The following is a 16,195-nucleotide window of genomic DNA, read 5'->3' as shown; positions in this document are numbered from 1 at the left end:
ATTGAAGCCTCATGATCTGACGAAGTTACCGATGTCTGATTGCTGCTTGGAGATATTGTAGAAGGGTAAGACTGAAAGATATTTATACCAAATGCTCATTGAAGTCAGCAGTTGGGGTAGAAGACAGGTGTACCACCTGTTGCAAGGTATCAAATCCCCCGCCAAGCATCCTTTCTATCAATCCCATTGGCTCTAACTGCATGCACCGACAGCAAGTTTGAAACTTGTACCATGCAAAACGTGGACCAATCGCTTGACACGGCCCACGAACACTGCAGATTGCTTCTAGCCAGCTAACGCACCAGCTGAGGGAACAAGTCTGTCAACAATCATAGTAGCGAAGCCTAAAGATTGAGGTACGTATAATCCATAGTCTCTCGAACTCAAGGTCCTTGGACCTTGTTCCGCGATTATCTGAACCACGAAGGTTGGGTTAGATTCATTCCAGTCTGGGGCGTGGTCCGCACGTTGGTCAGATTACCGGGGCTTGAAAACGCTCTGAAGTTGGAAAGCGGCGACTTGGGTAGCCAAAATGAGCTTTGTCTGGAAGCGGTAGCTCAACACAGCTAATCTTCGCGTTGCCTGTCATCGAGTGACGGGCCTCTTCCGAAGATCTTCATACATATGCGAAACTAGAACGCCTGTATAACCTATCTGTCGAGAGTCGGAAAGTCTGGATGGCCGGATGCGCCATAAAGAATCACATGTGTAAATAATCCAGTCAATCTCGCTTGGTGCTTTCCCAATTTATTCATTATTACCGAAGGATTCTGCACGTAGGCGGAGCTTGGAAAGCTCTGTGCTCCTGGTGCTCGGAGCGAGGGAGGCTTCACGAAGGAACGACGCGAGATACTTTGATGGTAAGACTGGACAAAGAAAGCAAGCTGAGCTTCGCTCCATATTCATCCAATATTTTGATGCCGTCCGAAGCTTTTCATGCTGTACCGAAGCTCGGGTGTCTAGAGACCCAGCCATGAGATTTCCACTCACGAATTCTTGCGTCCGATGACCTAGCATCCAGTTCGACACAAGAGATGAACAATGTTCGCTTCATGCCCATCTAAAACTCTGAATTTTTCCGAAGATGATTGTTCTACACCGAAGAGAAGGGCCTTGTGCTCCATTGATGACTTTTGCTTGCAAAAAGTACACCAAAAAAGCTCAGGCGAGCAAAATCAGCGCCACAAATGTGATTGACTTCGGTATTGATACATCAAAGACTAGAATCATTTCCGAAGAGTATTGTATCCCTCCGAGACTAAGAGCTCTAGTGTTGCCTTGAGAAACGGTCCTACTTGCAATACCGCAGTATATCACAATATCGAAAATCAAGCACATTGAGTCTCGTATCACTCTCTTCTTAAGTATCCTGATCTCCCAAACAAGTACGTTAGCCCCAAAGCTAAGGGACTCATGTGTTGGCCAGCATGTTCTATGGTTCCCCAAAGCACACGCAGAAAAAATTCTTTTGGACCCAGAGACACAAGCTTAATAAATCTCGCTTCATGCGTTCTGAATTCATGTATCCTTTCCGGTCGTCGGAATGGCGATCCGAAGGTTGGTATTCGACTAATTCATCAAAACCGTCCTTGTATATAACGTTACCGCAGATGCACATTTGGCTCGTATACAAAAGTTTGATGCACACGAAACTTCGCTTTGGGCCCAATGGAATCGGCTATCTCATCCGAAGATGCTCAAGTATATCCGAAAGTGAAATTCCTGTTAGGGTTCAAAACAAATGCCACTCATGAGAATGCTACCTAGAGAAACACCTTACCCGCATACGCGAAGCAATAATGCAAGAAACTTCGGATTAGGCTCAATATAAGCGGCTTCCTCATGCGGAGATGCTCATACATATCCGAAGTTGAGATCATGTTGATTTTCAAGACATATGCCACACTTGAAAATCTGCTTAGAGGAATACCTTTACTTGTATATATAAAATGATAATGCAAGCAGCTCCGGATTAGGCTCATTGAATTCGGCTATCTCATGCGAAGATGCTCATACATATCCGAGGTTGAGATCATGTTGATCTTCAAGACATATGCCGCACTTGAGAAATTTGCTCAGAGGAATACCTTGCCCGCATACACGGAACAATGGTGCATGAAATCTCGCCTTAGGCTCATTGAAACCGGCTATGTTTGCCGAAGATTCTCATGCCAAAGCGAAGCTCTCACTGTTCAATGCCCGGAAGAAAGGAAGGAAGATCCGTGTGTAAGAAAAGCTCGAGCGTGCAAATATTTGAAAAAGACCCAAGAAACTTTCCGGTTCAGGCCCTGTAGAACCGGCTTTGTTCTTTACCTATCCCTGATATCAATGGGTATCTTAGCACCTCATTTTTGGGTGGGGGGAACGCTAAGTCAGCGCAGATGCCGCGTAAAACAAGAACGGGTATGGACAGGTAGGATTAAACTTCAATGGATTTCGGCCAAGGCTCTCGAAGACCGGCTTTGTGTTCCGAATCTTTTTACATGTATGCGGAGGTGGGTGCCTTGTTCGTTTGGGAGGAAGATGTAGATTTCCAAAATTCCACTTCCGGCAAGATCGGTGATGCATACACAAGAATCGACCTCAAACGGTTCCGGATTTGGCTCTCGAAGACAGGCTTTGCATTCCGAATCTTTTTACATGTTTGCGGAGGTGGGTGCCTTATTCTTTGAGAGGGAAAATAAAGATTTTGACCATCCCACTCACGCCAGAATTGGTGATCGACCCTCAAATAATTCCGGGATAGGCTCTTTCATTCCGGATATACGTTCCGAAGTTCCCTATTAGCATGCGAAGATTGGCATTGTGTTAGTTCTTGGAGCTATCTAGGCGTGCAGAACGCTACCGAAAGGGGGACTCATTTGCGGACATACAGGACAAGACTTGAATCAATCCCGCCTTAGGTTGGCAAATACCGGCTTCGTTTTCCGTAGATTCTAGCACCTACGCGGAATTCAGGATTGCATTCATTCATGGAAAATCCCAGCGCGTCTACAAGCCACATAGGAGACGCTGCACTGAGTGTATGCGGAGATGCCGGCTGTGATCCCGCTCTAAGTCTGTCCGTATGGTCTTCGTTTGCCGCAGATTTTGGCGCTATTCCGGAGGTCAGATGTTTGTGCTTGCCCTTGGGAAGGTCTACGGTGCGAGACGCTAAGCAAACCGAATTCAGCCGCATTTACACGGATGCACAGATCGATATTTCGCTTCAGGTCTCGTGACATATTTCAAGCTTTCCGGAGAGTTTCAAGTCTTACCGGAGCCCAGCATATTCTTCTTTCAATGTGGAAGGCCTGCGCTTCAAAAACATGCGGGAAGAGACAGAGTATTTAAACCTGGAAACGCCGCTGACAACTTCGCTCTGGGCTCTTCAGAGCCGGATACGCCCCACGAAGATCTTTATGTTATGCCGAAAGTCAAAGTCATACTCCTTTGACAAGGAAGAGTCACGACTGCAAAAGCTAACATTCGCCCAGTTGATCATTCATATACACAGAAACAACTCCAGCGTTCTAGACTAGGCTCTGTGAAGCTACCATGCTCTTGCGGAGATCTTTGTACCACGCCGAAGCTCCGAAACTTAAGTATCAGGTAAAGTGAACTAATCATAGAAAGACCTGCTAGGATTTTCGAAGACTTTCGTTCAAACTTAAGACCGTAGAACTCCGGTATGAGTCCCCTGAACTCATCGAATGTCTCCGCAACGCCTTGCAGTCAAGCGGAAGTCAGAATTGCGTTCGTTGGGTGAAATTGGTACGTGCGCTCCTGCGGCGAAAATGGTCAACGTGGGTGGAACATTATCTATCGTGATGCTCAAAGCTCGAGAAATGTATTTCCCGCGCAGAATCTCTGACTTGAAGCATTTCACGTTGCGGAAAATGCTAAAACCCAATGCTATCACTTGTGGTTGGATCAAAGGATCTCAACTTAAGATTTCCACATTGCTTGAGCAGATACGTCAACATCCGACACGAACATTTCGGACAGAGATTTTTAGCTTCGGGAGCCTGTAAAGGATATATTTCTCGCGTCACAAGGTGTTCCGAAGTCGATCTCAAAGGAAGGGGCTATCATTCATTTTTGATACGGAATCTGACCACTATCAGCAAGCTCAATTACTTATCTTACAGCTATCACGGCATGGATTAATGGCATTTGACACACGCTCAAGTGATAATTAGTCCATCCGGGCCCTTCTCTGCAGATGTGGAGTTCAAGATGTCAAAATGCCTTGACCACCTAAGAGCGCAGCACTTCGACAATTCCAACTACATGAGTTTCGGACAAGGTCAAATCCCTTCGGAAGGAGCATCCGAAATACTCCCACCCTACCGGGACATTTCTCTGGATGTCCACGGGAGTCCGGTGACTTTGAGCTGAGGCCACGTCAACCGCAATTTCTAGCAGCGTCTCCCGACCAGCATTTCACCATTCCGCTTCATGACTGTAAGCTTCGGGCGTATTTGCCGGACAAGTCCCTCTTGTCCCGGTGTTTTCAAATAAGTATCCGGGGAAAAGCGATTTCAGCTCAGAATCCGAGACAAATCTGCTCTGGATGAGAGACTTCTGTTCCTGATGTCGGAGTATTTTCGGATCACAAACACAAGCTTCGGAAGCGTCTTCCGAGTCCTTTCTTACTTGTCCGGATTTGTTTGAGACACTGACCTGAATTTGAAGCGAAGCACGTTTTGAGATAATCTTACTACAAGGAACATGTGTATATCACCCACTCCTCAACGTTCCGCTCTCTAATCATAAGTTTCGGATACATTTATAGAGTGATTGCTTGGGAGTCCGGGCTCTAATGAGTTGCAGCAGGAAAAACGCGGACAAATTTCAGGACTCGAGGCAAACCCACGGCGAAGAACAGACAAGTAGTATGCATATGACAGCATCCTGCTTCACTTGTACCAGGTTCGGGTGCATCGATTGAATCCGTTTTAAGAGTTCCGGTGTCTTCTTACCTGCACATGCGGAAAAGCGGGATAAGGTGGCATCTCAGGCAGATCGGCAGAGAGAACCAAGTACTAAGACCCTATGATAGAGGATTTCGGGTGATTAACAGTAATTTCGGCTATCTTTGACGGCTATTCTCAAAGTTCTCCGAAGCTGATTGATGCACATTTACAGGAAAGCGGAGTCAGTCATGATCACAAGTAATTTCGCTGAAGAACACAAATACTCAGTCACTGAATCACAACATATCGGATCAATTGTCGCGGCTTCGGATCCGTTTGCCGGTCATTCTCCTCATCATCCGGTGTTTCCCGGTGTACGTTCACAGAAAAGCGGACTGCTCGAGCGCTCAGGTCATATTGGCTGCGATCTAGGGAAACGAAAAGACATTGGACTTCGGACAGCTAGTGTGAACTTCGGAATGGCGGATTGAATACTCTCGAGCCTGGGAATGAATGTATAAACAAATACAAAGAAGGGTAAGGTAGGATCTAATTTCGGATATTTGTCTATTGACGCCGCACTTGGGCGTAAAGGGATACACCTTAGGCCAGTCAGAGCAATCGAAAGGGGTAGGTTTGTTGTGCTTCAATCCTCAGTATTGTGAACGAATGGACATCGATGAACAAATCCAGGTATAGAATGGTAACATCAGATGTGATAGACTTATGATGATGTGGTAATCATATTCTTATTGTTCTTAGGTTAAGGAGTGATTATTACATATGGGAGTAGGCTCCTTATATACTCCATGATTCCTTACACGTTTCTAAGAGCTAGTATCACGTTTGCAATGTGTCACTCATTTATGTGACACTCAATAAGATGTACCAATGATTGTACTTGCGGGAAAAGCATTATCATAGCCATTCAAGGTTGTTGAATGTCTTATTCTAGGCATTCCAACTAAGCTGTCAAAGTTGAAGAGACCTCCAATTCAGTATTCAAATGCAAAATCAGCCGCCTTCAAACCTTACTCATTGTGAGTCTGACTAAAATCTAACAAGCCGAATTCGTTCAAGGTATATGCATGATGTGATGGATCCAAGTACGGAGTTTCCAAGTCCCTTTGACCACTCCGAGGGATCCTGACTAGGTGGACTTGATGAAAATCGCGCCTCAAATGAGTCATGCATTAAACTATTTGGCATTTCGCCTTCAACAGCTGCATATACAAGTCCGCAAAATCCATTTTCTTGGAAATTTCTGGAAGTGGATATTGCTCTCCTTGCAATGGTCGCTTGAAATATCACTGAATTGGAGGAGATCAAAAGGCAAATTCCAAAGCCGACGAAAGGGGTCAGAAACACTCATGTGCAAGTGGGAATCATTCAGCTTCATTTTAATTATGACTAGTATCATCTATGCAAAGTAGGATTGTGCTGCCTACCGTACTTATAGAGTGAGTCTAAGCTCCGGTAACCTTAGCCGAGCTGGCTCGCTTTCAGCTGCAGGTTTGGTTAGCATCAACTAACCTGCATGATATCTGCCCTACAAGGCATATTTTGGGCTTTCTTGGCGACAGGGAGCCCAAAATCCAGGCTAGCCTTAATTGAATGAGCCGGAAGGATTGTGAGTACGCCTTGCTCAGCCCATTGGCTCCTGACCGAGTGCTGACAGTGCACAGAGTTCTTCATATAAGAACAGCTGTCCTTATGCTGTTGCCACTTTCTCATAAATTCCTGGCCTGCGCCCAGACGACCTCTCGTCGTTCGCAACGTGTACACAGCAAACTTGTCGGACTTCCAGCAGGTACTTGACACGTGAAAGAGGAAGTCAAAATGGAACATGATTTTGGTAAGTCTCACCCTGTGCCTTGTACGCCATGGATGCACGTACAAGGCTTATGAAGCCTGATCTTCAATACTTTCCGAGCCTACTTCAAACACTCCTGCGTTGTGCGCGCTGTGCCTATTGGCTACTTGCATATTTTTCATTCGCTCTAAAAACTACTACTGGTCATACTATTCTTCAAAATTCGTGGTGTGCTTCAGTGGACGGGATGGCTTGTTTGCCAGGGCGCGTGACCCTCCCACAAACTGTTCATGGCCGGGAACTTGTGGCCCCTGAGTCACAAAGGGCTCTTTGAAGCCAGTTTTTTGCACACCTGGTGCGGCCTTGTGTACAGAGTCCGTGCGACTGGTGCACCCGTGCAAGCCGTGACAACACCACCTACTTTACATCGGACATAAGAATCGATAAATCCGCTGGCATCGTTCAGAGTCAAGAGAGTGTAAGCTGATAATACGCCAATCTGAATAATCAACTCCAGAAATCATTCACCGCATAGTGTCAGCTTCTGCTCAAGCCCAAGTGAGTGCTAGCCCTGCATACAATTTCTACCCTCTTACAACGCCAAAACCGAAAATTGAATGATCCTGATGGTACTCTTCATGCTTCTTGTTCTGGCCATCGATGTGTCTGTGATGATACCTCGCTCACAGGCGCAGCACTCATCACGTAAAGTGTCGAGAGTATCCCAAAAAAGCGCTGCAGCTGGTGCCGTCTGTCCAACTTATCGAGATATAAGTTCGTCAGAATGATGTTGCTCCTGCCGTCCTCAGTGCTCTTCGTCGTGACTTCTGACTCCGTCTCTCGGTCTACAAATATCGTGACCTGACGACCATTCCTAGGGAGGACCACCGTTTGGCACCCATCTTTGTCTGATTGTGCTAATGCTGTTAGAATGCTTACGATCTAAAACCGAGCTGCTTACGTATTTTGCTTGCGTTTTTAACCTTGACAGTCTTTAGGTCGCAGTCGTAAAATATAACGTTCTTCGAGTGCGGGCTGGAAGGTCGTTTGTGCACCTTCGAATGTTCTTCTTGTTCATCCGCGGCGGCAGCAGATTTAGCCGCAATCTCAGCATGATGGTCCATAGAAGTTAAAGTCAAAGTTTCTGAAGACCGTAGTGGAATCAACTTATCAGAAAGATCAGATAATGGCTGCAGGAAGGGAGCCACACTATAAAAGATCTCGAGTAACTCTGTCATTTGCCGCCGCCCACCGAGTTCAGAAACCAAGGCGCGTGACCGGGGTTCTGCCTGCATGCAATGGAACGAAGGGAGAGGCCCCCAAGGCAGACTTCCACGGGGCAAACTTGATCTGACCGCAGGTACGAAATGCCGCTTTCAGCTTCCGACCTTCGTTAATGCCGACCAATCAGTTTGATGCCGGTCCCACCATTACGCCGATTTGGAGGAACATCTAGGCACGTTTCGCCCCCCATTTGAAGCGCCCATCTCTTGGCATGTGGCTACTAAAGCAGTGCTATTGATATGGTCATTGGTTTGAAGCCACGGTCTTGGCTTCATGCAGATCGTGCCTGCCACTTTTGGGAATCATCTTCGTTAAAGGGGCGCCAAAATATTTGGCACCTTCTTCATTCGAGCACATTCATATTGTCAATTTCAGCAATTGGATGATGGGCACTCACGAATATATACTATTCCGTGGAGGGTTTGGCTCGTCACCCCTCCAAGTCCAGCTACGCCACGAAATAACATGGTCAAAGCAATGCGAGAAGCTTGTTCTCACCGAGACTGTGAGGCTCTGCAGGGTTCTTCGTTCGGGTGGAATCCTTTTAATAGCAAAGCGATGCGCTTGGACGACAGCGGTGATATTGACTTTTCATAATCCCTTAGCTTTGCTCAGAGATGAGACTATAGCTTGAGTCCAATGGCTGCTTCAACTTCGCAGAGCCATCAATCACAGCATGTTGCCACTTCTGCTCTCGAGGACGATACCTCGCCCGTATCCACCGACTGGCAGGGCCAGAGTGAAGCAGACGCACAATGGCTGAAGCACAACATTCTCAGTTTAGGTAGGCTGCCCTGTCCTCATTCCGTTTAACTCATCTAATTAGAATTCGCAGACGGAGGTGGAATCCGTGGTTATTGGACACTTTTAGCCTTGGAGAAGCTGATGGAGCACATCGCCGAGATAGAGGAAGACTCCACGCAGACTTGGAATAGCTTCTCTCCTGAAAAATTTCCTAGAAATGTCTCTCAAATCATCACGGACGAGGAGCGACAAAATACCAACCGCAACATATACGATGACGAAGAGGCACTCCGCGCGCTTCCTTCATCTAAGAGATATCTTCCATGTCACTACTTCGATCATATTTGTGGTTCGAGCACTGGCGCGTAAGGTTGAACATCTCGCCGTCGAAACTCCGCTGACTTATTGCAAAGCCTCATCGCAATCATGTTGGGGCGGTTCCGCATGACCGTTCCAGACTGCAAAGCAGAGTACAAAGTCCTAGGTGATAAAGTCTTCGGTAAACCTCGAATCTTCTTCACACTTCGAACTCTGGTTGGAGATAGGCACAAATATAATGCGAAGCGTTTGGAAGATATGTTCATAGACGTCTCTAAACGACGGGACGAAGAGCCAGAAGGATGGTATGGGAAGATTACATTTCCTCTTCGGCGAGACCTATGCACCACGTAAGACAACCATTCTTTTAATCATTAATCCACGCTACTACTGCTAAAGGTTGCTTGAAAGTCAAGGTGTGGACGAGTCACTGGCTACTCGATCGTATTTGAGTCAAGGAGGCGCATTTCCATTTGTGGCTTTGGTCTGACTTGAAGATCGCAAACTAAAACGTCGGCAGATTTGTAACCACTCGAAGCAAGACAACGGACGAAAAGTCAGACCAGTTGTACCTGATACGCTCCTATGATCACGAAAAACGTTCGACGCCTCAGGTTTCAAAACAGCCTAGTCGGTCGAATACCGACATGTCTCAATTCAGTAACCGACAACGGAGAGCTCGTAAGAGCAAAGTCGATGTCAACTATGAGAAAGCTCAACAATTTGAGATCTGGCAGGTTGCACGGGCAGCCACGGCAGCACCCCTATATTTCGAGCCCTTGAAAATATACAGTACTTTTGGGGGGCGGAAGACTGCATCGAATTTACCGACGGAGGCTTTGGCGCAGAGAACAATCCTGTGAAGGAAGCAAAACAAGAAATTGAAAGCCTCTACGGGCCAGAATCTGTCGGAATCCTCGTCAGTGTGGGGACTGCACGTAAGACTACACCAGAAAGAGCAAAGTCTTTCCTCACAACAATGCCAACACAGGGGAGGAATATGGCTAGTAAGGCCACCAACCCCGAGAGTGCCCACAAAGACATGCTGGAAGAGACCAACAGAGATGAAGCCTTCCCATATTATCGGCTCAATCATCCCGGCGGCTTGGAGTTGGAGCTAGATGCCTGGGAGCCGAAACAGTCAAAGTTCCGTAGCAAAAACCAGAGCGGGTCTCAGACGATAGATGCTATTGAGAATGCCTTCGGTCACTGGGCACGAAAAGTAGACACACACCGAATGCTAGAGGAGTGCGCTTCCGGGTTGGTTGAACGAAGAAGAAAACGCATGAAGACGGCGAGGTGGGAGCGATATGCCACAGGCGCAAGCTATGAGTGTCGCGAGCAGCGCTGCACCAAAGTCTGTTATGATCGGAAACAATTCAAGCGTCATCTTTCCGAGGTACACAAGATGGACGCTGGCCGAGTCCAAACGGAGGCATTGGTTTGCAGGAAGCATTGGCGGTATCAGGATCGCAAAAACACCAGCGGACACTAATTTCTTGGAAGCATGCATGGCCTTTGGATGGCCCTTTTGATGTTTTGTAGATGATGTATACTCATGTACAAGTACGAAGGCACGAACGGGCGTTTCATTGCTTGGAATAGACGATAGAGCCACAAGCCCTGGAAAAGCGTTGCTTAATTGCCATTTTCAGTACAGTGAAGGCGTTGGAAATGTATTCCCATGATATGCTCTTGAAGCCGCAGCTCGTTCTTCGATCATTTTCCAAGCTGACAAGCTGGCTTGAATAAATAAATAAATAAACAAACAAAAGTGGCAGCGCATTGACGACCAAGCTTGGTGAGCTGCATGCGCCGTGCCCAAAGCGGCTTAGTGCTTGGGCGTCGAAGACAACGCCCTATACTACTTCCTCCACCAATGAACTCGCCATATCTACAACATGACTTATCGGAACCAATGACGCTTTAGTGAATACCTCAAGAGTCGTCGACGCGCCCCGGAAATGACTACGCAAAGCTCCTAAGTACTCTTTAATGCCTGACAGAGATAAGTGCGTGGCTTGTCGATGCCCCGCGGTGATAGGCTTCCATCCAAAGCATCTCTGCAGTCAGCCTACCAGCAGCTCGTTCAGACTCATCATCGAATCTAGTGAGGAGTCTCAACACTGAACCGACTTCAAGGCTGCCGCTCATGCGTAGAAGGCTCGGTTGAGTACGCCGGAAAGGCTTACCATGGGAATCTGGATCAGCCGCTTGAAGGATGTCTATCATGTAGGTACTCCGCCTCTTCCATTAAATGTTGCAACTATAGATGGTAGCCTCGAACCATTGAGTCATGGACAAATCCTCGTCCTTTTCTCTCGCATGCCTGGTAATTGACTGAAGTCGAACCGAATCGTACTAATTTTGAAAGCGTATAATGGTCTTGAATCTGAAGATTCTTGTATCGCTTGCAACTTTTCCGTACTATCGGATCTTCCGGGGCAACACACTAAAGCCCATTCAGCTGATCGCAAGCTACACTGGTCAGCCAAACCAGATCAAAAAGATCTTGTACCACTTAAATCACTGGCAGGCACGCAAAATTGCAGAGCTTCAGTTCATTTCAATTGCCGTAAGTCTTCCCCTGGGTTGATACACTTATATTTCTGTCGTCGATGCAACTTGGCTAATACAGAAATGACAGTGTGCCATTCTAGCTGCTGCCACAATCGGCTCGTTCTCATGGAATGCAGTCATCGATGCTTACTGGCTAGCAGCTGCATTCTGGTACTCCAGTCTCATTCTCTCAATCCTAGGAATACTCCTATCAGCGCAGCAAATCACAGTATTCCAACTTCTCGGGAAACCTCCAAATGATCTCAAAGATCGTGACTCTACGATCAAATCCATCCGCCGTTTTTTGCCTTTGATCTTGTCCGAAGTTTCACCATCGCGAACATACGCAGAGACCGCGAATGACTTAGGGGAGATCGGCCGATGGCGACCCAGGTGGAAGATGGTCTTCATCTGGCAATGTCCGGTAATGTTCATGTCATATTCGGTGTCCCTCTTCATGGCTGGATTGACAATCTTTGTTTGCACGCCACTTATAAGATTCGAAGGATGGACGACAGGCGCCAATGTGAGTCTGCCCCATTCAATATTGACTTGCTGCCATGTAAACCCACCTGCAGAAAATTGACGAGCAAAAAGATCGCAGTATTCTACCTGGTGACGGTAGCACTGACCGGTCCTATTTTCGCCTTCGCGTCGTTCTGGATATACCATTACGTCGATTTGGAACACGACTTTGATGAGACCGATGAACACCCTACAGAAGGTATTTCCTGGATTAGTCAGCCTGTATTCGGATTGACTGGGGACCATTCATACCACACAGTCTCTACCCAGACTATGTAATAAGAAGAAAACAAATGATTTCCATTTTAAGGGCAAGTGTAAGCCTTAAAGAGGGGCATATATAACATATTCGGTTACCTCGCGAGTGCGACACAGGCGAAGCTTATGTGGCAGCTGTGTATGAGATGACTTGGAATCGCGTCTCTTGGAGCTTTTCAATAAGTCACTTAATCATATAGGATTTCGGTTGAACTTAATGTTTGAAGATTGTGACAACAATCACATTAGACATGTTATGGATCAGCAACGTCTTAATTTCGCGGTAGGAAGATTCAATCAAGACAGTGAGCAATAAAATGGAACTCTGCAAATTGTTCAGCCGTCTTCTCCGATCTTCAAGAAGGCCCTGTATTGGAATAGCGACAGAAAGATTCTACTAGGACGCTGAGCAATAATATTGAACCCTACAAACCATTCAGTCATCCTCCCAAATCCTCAAAAGGGGCCTTCTCCCCATCAGCAGCTCCAATAACCCGCACCCATCTATTACTGCAGAGATCTTGATAACATCAAAGAACTTAAGACGGAACCCTCCCCAAAGATTCTCACGTGTATCAATCAGAATCAATGACGCTGTTCCCTTGCCACCCACCTGCCCGCAATCCCTTCCCGCGAAACCACCATAATGACATCTCTAACCGGCTATCATACGCGCCTGAGCTTGCGGAAGGATTTATCCCGGTCGGAGAAGGCTGTGCCACGCGCAATCTAAACACAAGAAGTAATTACCGTACGGTTCAAATTTTGGGAATGCATTTGGAGCGTGTGTTGGAGGGCGTCTAAAGTAGTCTTGGCACAAGCGTCATGAGTTCGTGGTGAACAATCGAGTTTTGGGGAGTGGAATGGAAGGGGATGTTCTTGCAACATGCCTTGTAATACGCGCGAATGAGATTTTGGGTTATAAGTTGGTATGCTGACGGCGAGATTGCTGGTTTTGGTCTATTTGTGGCGTTATGTTCTGTGGATCTTTTATGAGATGTCAAATCGGCTTTAAATTTGAGCGCGCGTTGGGCATATTAGCTTGGAGGCAGCATATTTCATGGCGTCTCACGCTTCTTGAGATGTGAACATGAGCCCATCGGTCGCTTTTCCAAGTGGTACGTTAATGTCTAACCTCCTGAAGCGGGCATTAGTCAAGTGTCAAAGTGATGAGATATCCCTTGATCGCGTTGTTGCCATCCTCGCCACAGCCACGTATGTGACACCTTTGTTACAAATTGAGCCCTGAATATACTTTTCTCGCGGCCCTCAGGATTTGGGAGGCGACGGTGAGCGTAGTATATTTGTCATTTTGCGGATGTCCCCTTTCACTGCGCTCGAGCAAGATAAATCTCTCAAGAGTATACTGTCCTTGTTGCTCAAGCGATCAAGCAATTGACTTGCTCTCCCGGATAGAGAGACGTCTTGAGTGATTAGTAGCTGCAATTGGCTGTAAGTAAGTTTTCTCTTGAGCTGAAACCCACTAATGGAGCTGATGATCGGGTTTGCTGACTAGAGAAACAAGCGAGGAGTTCTAATGCTAGACCAATGTAGTACCATTTAGAAATACAATTCAGTAGAAAGAACGCTCGCATTCCGACCCTGTGGATGACGATGAATGAATTCGCTTTTGGGTCTCTTGCTGAGGTACAATCAATGATCACTCGCTTCATTGAGGCGCGCATCAGGGCAAAGGATGTTCATCCGTACAGGAATCGCACAAGATCAGGGAGAAATGCGGCTTTTGCAGCTACGTGTACTATGTGGGGTATCTGACTTACCGAACAAAGCCTTGAGCGCCTTCGCTAAAAGAATAGAACATCTGACTCGTTCCCTCCTCTGACGCTGTGGACTCTGACACCCGGCAGAATTGATGACTTACCATGCAAATTGAGCAAATGAAAATAGTAACAAGGAGCGTATCACAGTAAAATGAAATCCAGCTCATGGTCCAGTGGCGCAGCATGGGTGGTGCTCAATGACTCCATCGTACGTATTGCAAGGTTGCTCACTTCGGCCTTCGCAAATTTCCTCCATGGTCTTCGGCTCCCTTCTTTTCTTTGTTTTCTCTCCACGTTTGTGGCGCTTTGTGCGCCTTGGATAAGTTCATTGTCCGTGGCTGAATCATCTGAGATTGACATGGCGTCGCTGCCTATGCTTTGCTTATCGCCTTCGCCTGCTGAGATACTGGAAATAGACATGATATCGTTGCCTACGTTCAGTCGATCATGTTCACCCGCTGAAATTGGCGGCGTTGGATTCAGAGTCTTATGTGCTCTGACCTCGGGAGAAAGCGCAAAGTCCTGAAATGCTGGCAGAGGTAAACCAAGCCGGTGAGGAATTACGGCACTGCTATGCACTACTGTGCTAGAAGTGGGCCGCAGACCTTGCTCCTGCTGTATGGCCAGGTCGAGCTGATATTGGCGATAGTTTTTCAATCCCATCCTTAAGACAATTTCACGTTGTAGCTGGAACATTGGGTGCCGTAGCTTTTTAGGCACTTGTAGGTAATTGACCGGATTCAATACGTAGTCAAATAGCGCCTGGTGTACTTCCCACTCGACGCCTTCTATATTGGTCATCTCATCGAAGCTGATTCCAGGCATTTGGGCGACTTCGTCGTGTTCTGGAATACTTTCAATCTGCTTGTGTTGCCTCATCTGCTTTTTGTGTCTCCGTCGCTCCGTACGCACTTCTTTAAGAGCCTCTTTCCTTACCTTCAGCGCCGTCTTCAGGGGATTGCTGGGTTTGCCGACTCGGGAACGAGGTTTTACGGCTCGTATGTCATCCCGGTTCATTCGCTCGCCTACATCTGACTTGAGGATGTTGCCCTTGTATCCCCATTGACGTGCGATATTTATGACTTCTGACTTGACGGCATTCCTTTGGCGGGTTTTCTTAGCGCCCATGTCTTTGTCCTGGTCATTGTCCATAAGTTCATCATAATCAGTGTAGACATGGCGGATATGCGCAATGATCGCGATTTTGACCTTCTGGGCATCGGTAAACTTGTTACTCTCAATGACTGATTGGCTATGCTGCTTCAAAGTTTTGTGGTAAATCTTGTCAGCATTCGCGGTTGGAATATATGGTACGATCTCATGAATTGCCCTCGTGTGGCGTTGTTGTTCGCGTGTCTCCTTAAAGTCAAGTGCCTTTTCCAATGCCTTCTCCGTTGAGAATGCCTGTATCGCATCGTTAAATATTTCAATGGGGCAGTGGACTCCGAGGCGTTCAATAGTTTTCGGATTCTACATAGCATATAAGAATTCATTGTATATCTCATGAAGTGACAAGTGTGCACACATAGACAATGTACAATATCTTGCCAGACTCTGCGGTCTTGGCGCGGCTACACTGAGTTAGAACAGAGGCTTGAGCAACGAGGTATAGGGAACGATGAATTACCAATGGCGTGTCAAATGAGCGTTCCCTTTTGGCACGAACTCATAACCAGCAGGTGGTTTCAAGGAACTTTCAGACAACTAGTTCTGCTCATCAGGAACGAACCGAAAGTGGGATTATCTTGACGGACCTTCTCGAAATCATGTTCAAGCAGTGTCGAAGGATCTTTCGCCTCGAGCTTCTTCTTGGGCGAGATAGCTGATACTGTCATAGTGCTGTGCCATTAACATATACAGAATCGTTCGTCTTTGGACTGTGGTGAAATTATTGAAGTGGCATCATTCCTTTGTTTGTCAAAGGAATTTGAAATCGGAAGGTTTCGGAGCGGGAGCAGGCGCTGCCCGGTGCACGTGCTTTTGCTTGGCAAACTTGGCGTCATTCGCGACTGGAT

General features: G+C 46.9%; 3 protein-coding genes across 3 annotated transcripts; 1 reads left to right on the top strand and 2 right to left on the bottom strand.

Annotated features, from left to right (window-relative positions):
- Positions 1 to 7,347: 7,347 nt before the first annotated feature.
- On the bottom strand, positions 7,348 to 7,835 carry KY384_002979 (uncharacterized protein; the record flags this gene model as incomplete). Its single annotated transcript, XM_044811500.1, has 2 exons — positions 7,348 to 7,634; positions 7,673 to 7,835. The coding sequence occupies 2 exons, from the start codon at positions 7,833 to 7,835 to the stop codon at positions 7,348 to 7,350; spliced, it is 450 nt and encodes a 149-aa protein (XP_044670633.1).
- A 799-nt stretch (positions 7,836 to 8,634) lies between these two features.
- KY384_002978 (uncharacterized protein) lies at positions 8,635 to 12,420 on the top strand (the record flags this gene model as incomplete). The annotated part of the gene is made up of 9 exons (XM_044811499.1): positions 8,635 to 8,779; positions 8,867 to 9,104; positions 9,153 to 9,407; positions 9,578 to 9,738; positions 9,795 to 10,456; positions 11,432 to 11,632; positions 11,705 to 12,142; positions 12,214 to 12,340; positions 12,401 to 12,420. 9 exons carry the CDS (start codon positions 8,635 to 8,637, stop codon positions 12,418 to 12,420), a joined length of 2,247 nt encoding a protein of 748 aa, XP_044670632.1.
- Positions 12,421 to 14,321: 1,901 nt separating this feature from the next.
- On the bottom strand, positions 14,322 to 16,015 carry KY384_002977 (uncharacterized protein; the record flags this gene model as incomplete). Its single annotated transcript, XM_044811498.1, has 2 exons — positions 14,322 to 15,650; positions 15,935 to 16,015. The coding sequence occupies 2 exons, from the start codon at positions 16,013 to 16,015 to the stop codon at positions 14,322 to 14,324; spliced, it is 1,410 nt and encodes a 469-aa protein (XP_044670631.1).
- Between the last annotated feature and the right edge of the window lie 180 nt (positions 16,016 to 16,195).

This window comes from Bacidia gigantensis (assembly GCF_019456465.1).
Source record: "Bacidia gigantensis strain McMullin 20006 chromosome Unknown contig_180, whole genome shotgun sequence".
In the NCBI taxonomy this organism is placed as follows: Eukaryota; Fungi; Ascomycota; class Lecanoromycetes; order Lecanorales; family Ramalinaceae; genus Bacidia; species Bacidia gigantensis.
The sequence above is the reverse complement of the archived record's forward strand: the minus strand, read 5'-3'. Positions and strand labels throughout refer to the sequence as shown.